Source organism: Trichechus manatus, unplaced genomic scaffold, assembly GCF_000243295.1.
Source record: "Trichechus manatus latirostris isolate Lorelei unplaced genomic scaffold, TriManLat1.0 scaffold00069, whole genome shotgun sequence".
NCBI lineage: Eukaryota > Metazoa > Chordata > Mammalia > Sirenia > Trichechidae > Trichechus > Trichechus manatus.
The window spans coordinates 8,563,854-8,574,893 of record NW_004444005.1 but is presented as its reverse complement, the minus strand read 5'-3'; the positions used below and the strand labels follow the sequence as shown (position 1 = coordinate 8,574,893).

General features: G+C 52.8%; 1 protein-coding gene across 1 annotated transcript in view; it reads left to right on the top strand.

Annotated features, from left to right (window-relative positions):
- Positions 1 to 11,040, top strand: part of CELSR1 (cadherin EGF LAG seven-pass G-type receptor 1) — a 194,138-nt gene that overhangs the window by 143,299 nt on the left and 39,799 nt on the right. The window contains exons 14-18 of the mRNA XM_004380065.1: positions 4,274 to 4,459; positions 5,784 to 5,897; positions 6,812 to 6,986; positions 8,531 to 8,672; positions 10,868 to 10,988. Of these exons, the coding sequence (XP_004380122.1) occupies positions 4,274 to 4,459; positions 5,784 to 5,897; positions 6,812 to 6,986; positions 8,531 to 8,672; positions 10,868 to 10,988 (738 nt within the window). The remainder of the gene's footprint in view (positions 1 to 4,273; positions 4,460 to 5,783; positions 5,898 to 6,811; positions 6,987 to 8,530; positions 8,673 to 10,867; positions 10,989 to 11,040) is intronic.

The window sequence follows — 11,040 nt, the reverse complement described above, 5'->3', positions numbered from 1 at the left end:
CCTCTGTCCCTCCACACTTTCCTCCCTCCCTGCCTTCCTCCCTCCTTCTCTGACACAGGAAGTTGCTGCCTTTACCACTAGCCTCCTCTTCTGCCCTGGGGCCAGGTCCCACCAACCAAGGCATCAGGATAAGCCACTCCAGGAGTGACAGCCCCCACAGTGAGGAAGTCCTTCCAAGAGCTGGCTGCAGTGCCCTCTGCTGCAGCCCTGTGTCCTTGTACACCATCATTTCTTCCCACTTCTTGGCCCCGTGATATTGTGTCTGCCCAGTGGAGAGTGGACTGAATTCCAAGGCTGGGCAGGTGTAGGCGTCAGAGACTGTTGCTTGGCATGGGGAGAAACCGGAGCTGGGAGATGACGGGCCTGGGTTCCTGGTTCACCCCTGGCCCAGTTCCAGTGCCGCCCACGGGCCCCTCTGCCCTCATCCCGTAGTTAGCAGGTCTAGAAACACTCCCTGTGGTGGGCATGGCGTCAGGGGCAGAGGGAGGGGCAGAGGGCTGCCCGGCCGCCCCTGTGAGCCCCCTGACTGGTGGTCTGTGACCGCGGGACCCTGAGGGCTCCCGGAGGGTCAGCAGAGCACTTAGGACAAGGCCGCGGAGGTGGTGAGTACCCGGCCTGGGGCTGAGGCCCAGATAGCTGTCCTCCGCCCGCCCACCTGCCCCGCTCATCCACGTCAGCACTCAGGAGCGCTTTCAGCCAGACCCTGGCAAACAGCTCTGAGGTGCAGTGTGTGCTGCAAGCCTAATTACAGTTGTCATTGTTTTTCCTTATTAACTTGTAATTTCTCCAGTTTACCAGCAGTCACAGAAGCTAGCTCTCAGCCAAAACTTGGCAGGCACAGCTCCGCCCGGGGTAGCATTTTTATCTGTGGTTGTTTCGCCGTTGGAACAAATTAAATTGGCTGTTTTTGACTCAGGTGATGAATTAGAGCTTGCACGTTGTCATTTGGCACCTAGGTCGCTATAGGAAAAAAGTACGCTTCCCATAGAACAGCACCAAAAGCCAGAAACTCCGTGTTGTTTGAGTAATTACATTACGTGTAGCTAACCCCAAGGAATATGGCCAGCCTCTCCCTTTGGAAGGCTAGGTGGAAGGAGTGGCATCCTCTGGGGTATCCTTCAGACCCCGGTAACCACCTAGAAGGCTGTCCCAGGGACATTTCCAAAGGCTGGTCAGCTAGGCATTACCAGAATGTTCCAGCTTATTCCCACTTGATGTGTTTGGCACGCAGGCCTCCTTTGGGCTCTGACGGGGAGCAGTTGCAGTGTTTCTAAAAGGTCCTCTCGGTGGCGAGCTGAATAAGGCCGCGTCATCATCCTAGCAGCCTTGACAATTTGGGTAATTGCTGTCAGGCGCCCCGAGTCTGCCTGCATTGTCAAGTGGGATAACCTTGCTATTGCTGAATGCCTCTGTTAACTGGGCGACAGCACTAAGGTGGCAAGCAGGGACTGCCGTTCTACAGCGATCACTTTTGTTTGTGGACATAATGTCATTTTTATCGTGGACCTGTTAGCTTTGGAGTTTTGTTAGCGAGGACAGTGAAAGAGAATGGCATGAGAAAAGAAAGCGCTGACTTCCATGTCTCTAAAGTAAAAGGTAGCAAAATTTTAAAAAGTGAAAAGTTAGCTTCTTAAACTGGCTGTCCTCTGAGGCCAGAAATTAAAATACATTATCGCATTACTTTTGGAAATCGGTTAAAAATCGTTTCTGTTTTCCATCTTAATTGCTTCTTTGAGCCGTGGGATATTTAGAAGTATATTTCTGAGTCTCCAGACATGTGGCATTTTCTAGTAAACCATTTCGTGTTTTTTTCCGGCTTAATTACTGGTAGAGAACATACTCTGTGTGATTTCAGACCTTTGAAATGTGTTGAGACTTGTTTCACAGCCCAGCACATAATCAGTTCTTGTGACAGTTGCATGTGTACTTGAAAAGACTGTGTGCTCTGCAGGTGTTGCCTATTGTGTTCTCTACAAATATGTCAAGCATGCTCATCATGGTGTTAAAATCTTCAACAGCGTCGCTGACTTTTTTGTTCTGCTTGTCTTCTCAGTTCTTGAGAAAGTTGAGTTAAAAATCTCCAAATTGTGGATTAATCTATTAACTCTTCTTTCTGTTTACTTTTGCTTTATAGATTTTGAGGCTCTGTTATTTATTGCATACAAGTTTAGAATTGTTCTTCTCTTTCTGGCAGATTGACAGTTATTGTTATGAAAATACTCTTTACCTCAAGTAATGATTTTTGTCCTAATGTTTACTTTGTCTGAAGCGGTACCAGTTTTCTCTTGGTTGTTTACATGATGTATCTTTATCCATCCTTTTACTTCCCATATTTTTATATCCTTATTTTAGATGCGTCTCTTTTAAGCCGTGCATTAATAGTTGTTTTTTCTGTCTTTAATCTATCCTGAGCATTTTTGCCTTTTGCTTAAAAAAACCACTGCTGTCAAGTTAATTCCAACTCATAGTGACCCTATAAGACAGAGGAGAACTGCCCCATAGGTTTTCTAAGGCTGTAAATCTGTACGGAAGCAGACTGCCAAAAGTTTCTCCTGAGGTGTGGATTAGAACTGGTGACCTTTCAGTTAGCAGCCAAGTACTTTAACCACTGTGCCACCAGGGCTCCTTGCCTTTTAATTGAGGTGATCTTAAAATGTGAGTACATAGGTTAGTTACAGTGCTTTTTTTAAATTATTATTCCATACATGCATTTAAACATGGTCAAATTGCCACCTGACTCTGTTTTCTTTAATGTTCTGTGGTTCCCATTGTTATGTCCAAGTCTGTCTCTGACGATTGTATTAACTGGATTCCCTGTGGGTCTGTTTCTACTGCCTTTTGTTTCTCTTGGTTTTCACTCCTTATGTACTTGGTTATTTCTGATTGAGTGCTGGACATTGCATTGAAGAACTGTAGAGAGAATTTGAAGCTACAGTGGCTGTGTCATCCTGCAGATAACACAAAGGTGTTTCCTTCTGGCAGGCAGCCAGGCGAACTAGCCATTCCAGACCACTTTAATACAGTCATGGTCTGAGCTGACTGACAACTGGGCTTTCATTCCTGCAAGGGCTGGTCTGATTCCTGTGTACTTCTAGTGTGTAGACTTCCAGGGTCTCAGACCAAAGAAGGTATCTTGCCCCCTATCCTTGGCAGGCCCTGAACTACCATTTTTATCACCCCTACCCCTGATCCTAGAAAGCTTTTTCAACTTTTCAGCCTCGGCTGCATCTTGTAGAACAGGTGACTACCTTAAAAGCAAAAAACCAGTTGCCGTCGAGTCAGTTCCAACTCATGGAACCCATGTGTGCAGAATAGAACTGTTCTCCATAGAGTTTTCAAGGCTACAACCTTTTGGAAGCAGATTGCCAGTCCTTTCTTCCAAGGCACCTCTGAGCAGGTTCGAACTGCCAACCTTTCAGTTAGTAGTTGAATGCTTAACCTTTGCGCCACCCAGAGATGCCTATCTGACAGCCACAGGGGAAAGCAAACACCTGTCACCTCTGTGGATTTCCTTCTTCTCCAAGTCATTTCCCTGTAACTCCACAGTGCCTTTTGTCTCTCTGACACCTTCAAACAGATGTTCTTTAATGTTTCATCTCATTTTTCTAGGTATCCTCAGGAGGAGGATTGAGCCAGTTATCCATTCCTTCATTGGCACTGGAGCCCTGGTGGTGCAGTAGTTAAGAGCTCAGCTGCTAACCAAAAGGTTGGCAGTTCGAATCCACCAGCTGCTGCTTGGAAACCCCTATGGGGCAGTTCTGCTCTGTCCTATAGGGTCACTATGAGTTGAAACTGACTCGACGACAATGGGTTTGGTTTGTGTTTTTGGTTTCATTGGCGTTGCCTCTGACCACATCATCTTCAAACACGAGCATCTTAGGCCAGTTACGATGCTGGTTTCAAGTTTTTTCTTACATGTACTTAAAAATCTCGTCTCATAAAGTGTAGCGTTTACATCCAAACGTAAGTGCTCGATAGTCACCTAAATCTGTGATGGATCCTAATCTTTAAGTTTAATGGGCTTGTTCTCCATCCTCATCTTACTTAATGTCTGTCAAATATTTGACATTTTTTACCGTAGAAAAAGACATACAGTTCTGAAGCGTGTTAAAGGTAACAACAAATTAAAACTTTGTTTAATGTTTAAGTCCCATTTTTGATCCAGGGCCATAGCAAGTCTGTTTGTGTTTCTTCGTGTTTTAAGCAACTGCAGAGTATCGTCTATTTTGCCATCACTGGCTCAGTCGGTAGGTGTGGTTCTCCTTTCCTACAGATCCTGGATAATTACATCCAGTTTGAGGTGTCCCACGGCCCCTCTGAGGTGGCATCCATGATGCTGTCCAGATCACGTGTGACTGACGGGGAGTGGCATCACCTGTTGATAGAACTGAAGAGCGCCAAGGAGGGCAAGGACATCAAGTACCTGGCGGTCATGACTTTGGACTACGGGTTGGACCAGGTGAGTGGTCACCTGCACCCGCTTCAGAGCAGACCTCTTCTTTGTCATGTGAAAACAGACTGGCCCCTTGTATTCACTTCCTAGGGCTGCCGTGCCAAGGCACCTCAGAATGGGGGGCTTAGAAGAACAGAAATTTATTCTCTCACAGTTCTGGAGTCTAGGAGTCCAGATTCAGGGTGTTGGCAGGGCCATGCTCTCTTCAAAGGCCCTGGAGGAGGATGCTTCCTCATCTCTCCCAGCTTCTCGTAGCCCCAGGCATCCTTGAAGCATCTTCACATGGCCATCTTCCCTCTGTCTCCCACTCAGATGAGATCAGGACCCTACTCCAGTATGACCTCATGTGAACTGATATCTTCAAAGACCTCATTTCCAAACAAGGTCACGTTCACAAATATTGTGGGTTACGAGTTGAATCTGTGTTTTTGGGGGACACAATTCAATTCATAACACTCTTAATGTGCTAAGATCTGCCAGAGGCCTTGTGGATTTGGGGGAACACTTTTGGGCCCCCTGAGCTTGGATCCTGGGTTCCGCCTCATGCTGGGGTCCCCAGCGCTTGCGTCTTACACCCCATCCTCCTGCAGTCAGGACTGGACCTTGTCCGTCTGTCCTCACTCATGCCTGGCACACTCCGTTAGTGCCGTCAGCAGCAGTACCATTTAGCGACGCTGCACTGAACGACGTGTACTCGGCCCTGTGCCTCTGGGGATACAAAGATTGACAAGGTCAGGGTCCCTGCCCTTAGAGTGGACAGTGAGTGAAGGCAGGTGAGCAACGAGGCCCAGGTATCAGAGAGGTGCACCTGCCCAGGTGGACCAAGTGGCGTTCCAAGCAGAGCACTCACGGGACATTTGCCGAACCAAACTGGATCCCGTAGCTCGCAGCTGGCAACACGAGGCATTTTGTATGAGATACTCAGACACTTAAGGGGCTACTCGTGATTCTGAAGTGCTCCTGCATTCTAGGCCCACCTTACCCCACCGTTCTGAAGGTAAACACCTGCAGTATTCCAGGTGCAGGAGCTGGCGGAGACTTCCTGAAATTCTCGCGATAGCAGACGCAGTTTCTGTTCTCTGTGGTCTTCATAGTTTGCTGAGCCCTGCGTCACAAGGGACTCTGTAGTGCTCAGGGGGCTACAGGGTGGGGAGCGTCACCCACACTCCCCACGCTGGCCAGCTGGGCTGGGTGCTGACGCGTGTCCTGAGCCTGGCCTCATGCCCTGGCGTCACGTGGCAGCCGCGTTCTCACCACAAGGCTGTGCGTGGCCTGGCCTGGCCTCCCCGGGGAGTTTGCCGCAGGGAAGTGACATTTCCTCTCTGCACAGAGCGCAGTGCAGATCGGGAACCAGCTCCCCGGCCTAAAGATGAGAAGCATCGTCGTCGGGGGTATGTCTGAAGACAAGGTGTCTGTGCGCCGAGGTTTCCGGGGCTGCATGCAGGTACGAAGAGGGCAGAGGCCCCCCCCCACCACCACTGCTGGGCTGGGAGGGGGCCGCCAGCACCGCACTGGTGCCATTGGTCAACCTGCTAGTTTTCAGAATTCGTTTTTAATAAATAACTTCCCTAATAGGCATCGCGAACTTAACACTCTGAAAACAGACATCGTGATTTCAAACTCAGACATGTCTTGCCCCAGGATCCCCTCTGGGTCAGGGCTCCCCTACTTCCTCCCCTCATACCCCCATCATCCGGCCCCCTCTGCTGTCATGGTATGTCCTGAACCCAGCCCCTCACTGCCTCCACCCCCCGACCCTGTCCAGCCAGAAGTTGTCCCCAGTGTTCTGGTAGCAGCGAGTGAGCTGCTTAAAAAGGGCTCCGCTCCTGTGCCCTGCTCTGGCCTCGCTCAGCTTCTGTTCCTCACTCCACCCACCGCACCCAGCTGACCTGGTCTTGTGTGAGCCCGCTGTTGCCCCTTCCGCAATGCTTCAGTCACGTGGGCCGCCTGTACTTGAACTCCCAGTGCAGCCCCTACATGTGCCATGCCTGGAATCCCCCTGCCTGGGACCCCCTCCGCCCAGCCGCCCTGAAGCCCGTGGAGCTGCCCACCCCCTACCCCTCATCACTACCCTCTCTTTCCGGCTCCCTCGTTCATGTGTTTCTTCATACGGAATCACTATGGCTTTGTGTCCCCGCGATCGGCCTCCATCCCTGCCTGGAGCGTATACCTGACGAGGACGGGGTGACCGTCCTGCTGTGTCCCCAGCTCTCCGCTCGTCCCACCCCAGCAGCTCCGCCATCCCCACTTTGTAGATAAGATACTCCACAGGAGTCTGGGGAGAAGTTGGGTTGCCCTACCCTCCACTGACCTCCCGAGCCTCCTCCGGGTTCCTCTGACCATCTCTCTCTGACCCAGGGAGTGAGGATGGGGGAGACATCCACGAACATTGCCACCCTGAACATGGACGATGCCCTCAAGGTCAGGGTGAAGGATGGCTGTGAGCTGGAGAACCCCTGTGCCTCAAGTCCCTGTCCCCCACACAGCCGCTGCCGTGACGCCTGGGACAGCTACTCCTGTGTCTGTGACAGAGGTGGGCGCCACATGGCGGGCACTGCTAGCCTCCACCTCATACCTGTCTGTGGGGAGTGCGCCTTAGGTTTTAGAAACCAAGAGGGGACTGAGTCTGGGCATCTGTGGGTGGCCGGAGCCCAGGGCTTGGCAACAAAGAAGCTACCCTCTCTACACTTTCAAACGTGTTTCTTTGTCTCTTTATTGGCGTCCAGCAGACACTTCAGACTTCATTCTTTTAAAAAAAAAATAGTATTTTATTGTATTTTCGGTGGAAGTATACACAGCGAAACAGGTTCCTATTTAACAGTTTCTACACATAGTGTTCAGTGACATTGGTTACATTCTTTACATTGTATCAACATGCTCCTCATTTCCCTTCCAGTAGTTTCACTCCCATTAACCTCTTCTTACTGCCCCCCAACCTTCTCATCTTTGCTTTAAAGTAATTGTTGACCATTTGGTCTCATACAGATGATGTTTTAAAAGAGTGCAGTACTCAAGGTTAATATTCTTTACTTTATGAGCTAACCTGCTATTTAGCTAAAAGGTGACTTCAGGGGATAGTTTCCGTTCAGAGTTTAAGGAGCATCTCAGGGCAGGGGTCTTAGGGATTCCTCCAGTCTCAATGGGCCGAGTAAACCTGGATTTTTGGAGAATTTGAAATTGTGTTCCACGTATGTCTCTCTTTCCATCAAGATCCATCTAATGTGTCCCTGATCAGAATGTTCAGTAGTGCTAGCCAGGCACCATTTAGTTCTTCTTGTCTCAAGGTAGATGAGGGTTGTGGTTTAGGAAGACAACTGGTCCTGTAGACGGGTTCTTTCTCTGAATCTTGGGTTTCCTTCTTTCTCTTTTGCTCCAGACAAGCTGTGTCTTAGATGGCAGCTCGAAAGCTTTTAAGACCTCAGAAGCTACTCACCAGACTAGAATGTAACACATAAACTCTGTGAATTATATTATGTCAGTTGACCAAGTTGTCCTGTGAGATTGTGACCCTAAGTCTTCAAGAAAACTAATCCTGTGAGGTGATCAGCACACAGTGAGGTCAGGGTTAGAAGGAGTGGAAAGTACACGTGCAAAAATCACACCTTCGGTGGTCACCCTGAATTTTTGAGGTGCTGAAATCATAGTCAGCAGGTACCCATCAGCCTTGTGTCCTGAGCTGGCCAGCCCCCTTCTCCCCCAGCTCCCACACTGCCTCGGGTGGCGGCAGCAGACAGGCCCTGAGCCCTAGGATGGTTGGGTCCCCACCTCCCTGGGCCCCCCACTTCCTGGGGCAGCAAAAGCAGATGAGCCCTGAGCCCCAAGATGGCGTGTCCCTCTCCCCCAGCCCTCGCCCTCCCCAGGCGGCCTTGGGGGCCTTCGTCCCTGCGTTTCCAGGTGCAGCCGCCTGCTGTTTGTGCTCTCTATGACTTCGGGGTGGCCCTGCCCCTTTCCTCCACTAAGTAGCGGGACAGTCAAGGCCCAGGGAAGCCCTGGGGTGATCACAGCATCCTAACACGAGGGTCTCGCTCCGTGACGTGGACCCACAGTGCTGAGGTAACGCAGCCCTTGTCTCCTCAGGGTACTTTGGACAGAAGTGTGTGGATGCGTGCCACCTGAACCCCTGCGAGCACGTGGCGGCCTGCGTGCATGCGCCTAGCTCCCCCCGGGGCTACGAGTGCGAGTGTGGCCCCAGCCACTATGGGCAGTACTGCGAGAACAGGTGAGCGCGTGGTTCCGGCACCTTCCTCCGGGTGCCTGGTTAACTTCTGCTCCTCCGGAGGGGCCCTGTGCTACCTTTGCCCCAAGGAACGTGTCATTCTGAGTAACAAGAACATTTTTTATTTGTTTTCCGATTTGACGTGCGGTCAATGAGAATCAAACTGGGCGTCACACCAAGCCCGTTTGATCACGTATCACCCCAGCAGCATACGACATAGCAGGGGGCAGCGGGACTACAGGGAGGTGAAGGTCCTGTGTAGGAAGTACTCGGTCAGTAGGGTGGATGTGAGCCCTGGCGGGTCAGTGATCCTGCTGGAGTCCTGGTGGGGCAGCCGTGTGTGCCTGGGATCCGAGTGTGCCCGGGATCCGAGCGTGCCCTCTGAGAGCACTGCCCGCAGAGTTCAGGTGTGTGGTTCTCCCAGGTGAGGCCTCTCGGGTCTTCACGAGCCCAGACTAGGGGCCTTCGGAGGTGACGTTATGGATTGCACATCTCCCGTAGCTTCTTATGGCCACCATGGTGCCCAACACTGGGGAAGGTGGAGCACGTAGAGCCGGCCCTGCCCCGTGTGGAGAGAAGCCTTGCCCTGCTTCTCCTCTGCTCATTCTAGACCGGGACGGGGCCACCATCCCTGCCCCCATGCCCTCAGGGTGTGGTGCAGTCCCATCCCAGGTCAGGGAGGGATGCATCCAGGGACAGCTTGGAGGAAGCACCCTGGGAGTGCAGGGGGAGGTGGGAGCCAGGGAGGCTGTAGAGGGAGGGCATTCCGCGTGGAAAGCTGGTGGGGGCTGAGCCAGCAAGGAGCAATGGCACAGGCTGGTTTAAAGAACTCTGTGGGCTCAGTCCCGCTGGGCAGGGCCAGTGCTGCTGCTGTGGTGTGTCCTGAGCTGGGAGACAGGGAGGCAGAGCTTAGCCTTGTGGAGGCTGTGAGGGCCAGCAGGAAAGTGGTGAAATTGGATCTGGTCTTTGAGGGCCCACTGGCCGCTGTGGGGAGCACAATTTGGCGCAGGCAGAAGCCAGAGGCTGGGGGACCAGCTGGGAGGCGTTCCAGATGCACACCAAGGCTGTGGAGGGATGAGGGGAGGGGGACACGCGAAGCCTCTGGGGTCCCTGCTCTGTAAACACAGATCCACAAATACTGACCTGACCGCCTTGGGCTCAGGTGCCCTGCTCTGGTGGTTTGTATGCCTGAGGCGTCTACACAGTCAGCACTTAATAATGGCTTTTCATGGGAGCGAGTGAGTAGGAGAGGTGACCGCTGCGTTCCCTGGCAGATGGGAAGGCCATTAGCAGGACAGTAAGCGCAGGGCGTGGTTTTGTTTGGGGGGCATTGGCGGGAAGGTGGGCCTGCAGTGATCGCTGAGGTGAGCGAGGGGGGCCGGGGACAGAGATAGAACACAGCACCTGGTAGGGGTGGGCCAGCCTCCTCGCCGCCTCGTCTCCCGGTATCTGCCTGCAGGGCTTCAGGACAGGACTGGACCTGACACCCTCTGAGTCCACTGTGTCGTGCAGGACACTGGGCCCACGGTTAGACCTTCCCCACGCAATTCTTGAGTTTGCTGATTTGAGGTCAATCACGTCCGTGGAAAGGCTGCTCAGACCGTCCATGGGGGCGGAAGGCAGCGATAGACCGGACTACTGGGAGCAAGAAAGATGCTGCAGAAACCACCTTGTTTGGGAATTGGAGGGAACGTCCCAGCAGGCTCCCCGACGTGGGCAGGCGGCATCCCCCCAGGCGGGCGTCCAATCCCCTGTGAGAAGGTCACCCTGAGCAGCTGGGCTCAGTCATCTCTGGGGAGCCGGCCTGGTCACTGGGGCCCGGTCGTCACCGAGCCCTCGTGAGCCTGGCGTTGGGCGGGTGCTGCACACTGTTGTGAACACAGATGCCACCCTGCGTGCCGCACGTGCAGTGTGGTACGACCCGAGGCTGTGTGTGGTTCTGTGTGTGTCTTTGAGGTAGAAGAAAAAGACGCGAGAAAACACGTTATTTTAAAACAGCACTTTTGCAGGGGTCTCCCTAGAGGGCTGGGAGGGGGCGCTAACTTCTCGGGGGCCCTAGGGGAGCTTGGGACGGTCAGTGGGCCCAGTCGCGGGTCCCGGCAGATGCTTCTGTGCTGCCTAGGACCCACGAGGCTCCCTTCTGTTCTGAAAAAGACATCAGCATAACCTCGCCAATGGCCGCTTCATTTCCCCAACAGAGTGGACCTCCCGTGCCCCAAAGGCTGGTGGGGGAGCCCTGTCTGCGGCCCCTGCCACTGCGCCGTCAGCCAAGGCTTCGACCCGGACTGCAACAAGACCAGTGGGCAGTGCCAGTGCAAGGTGGGGGCGCGGGCGGGCGGGACCACTGCAAGGTGGGGCCGCGGGCGGGGCC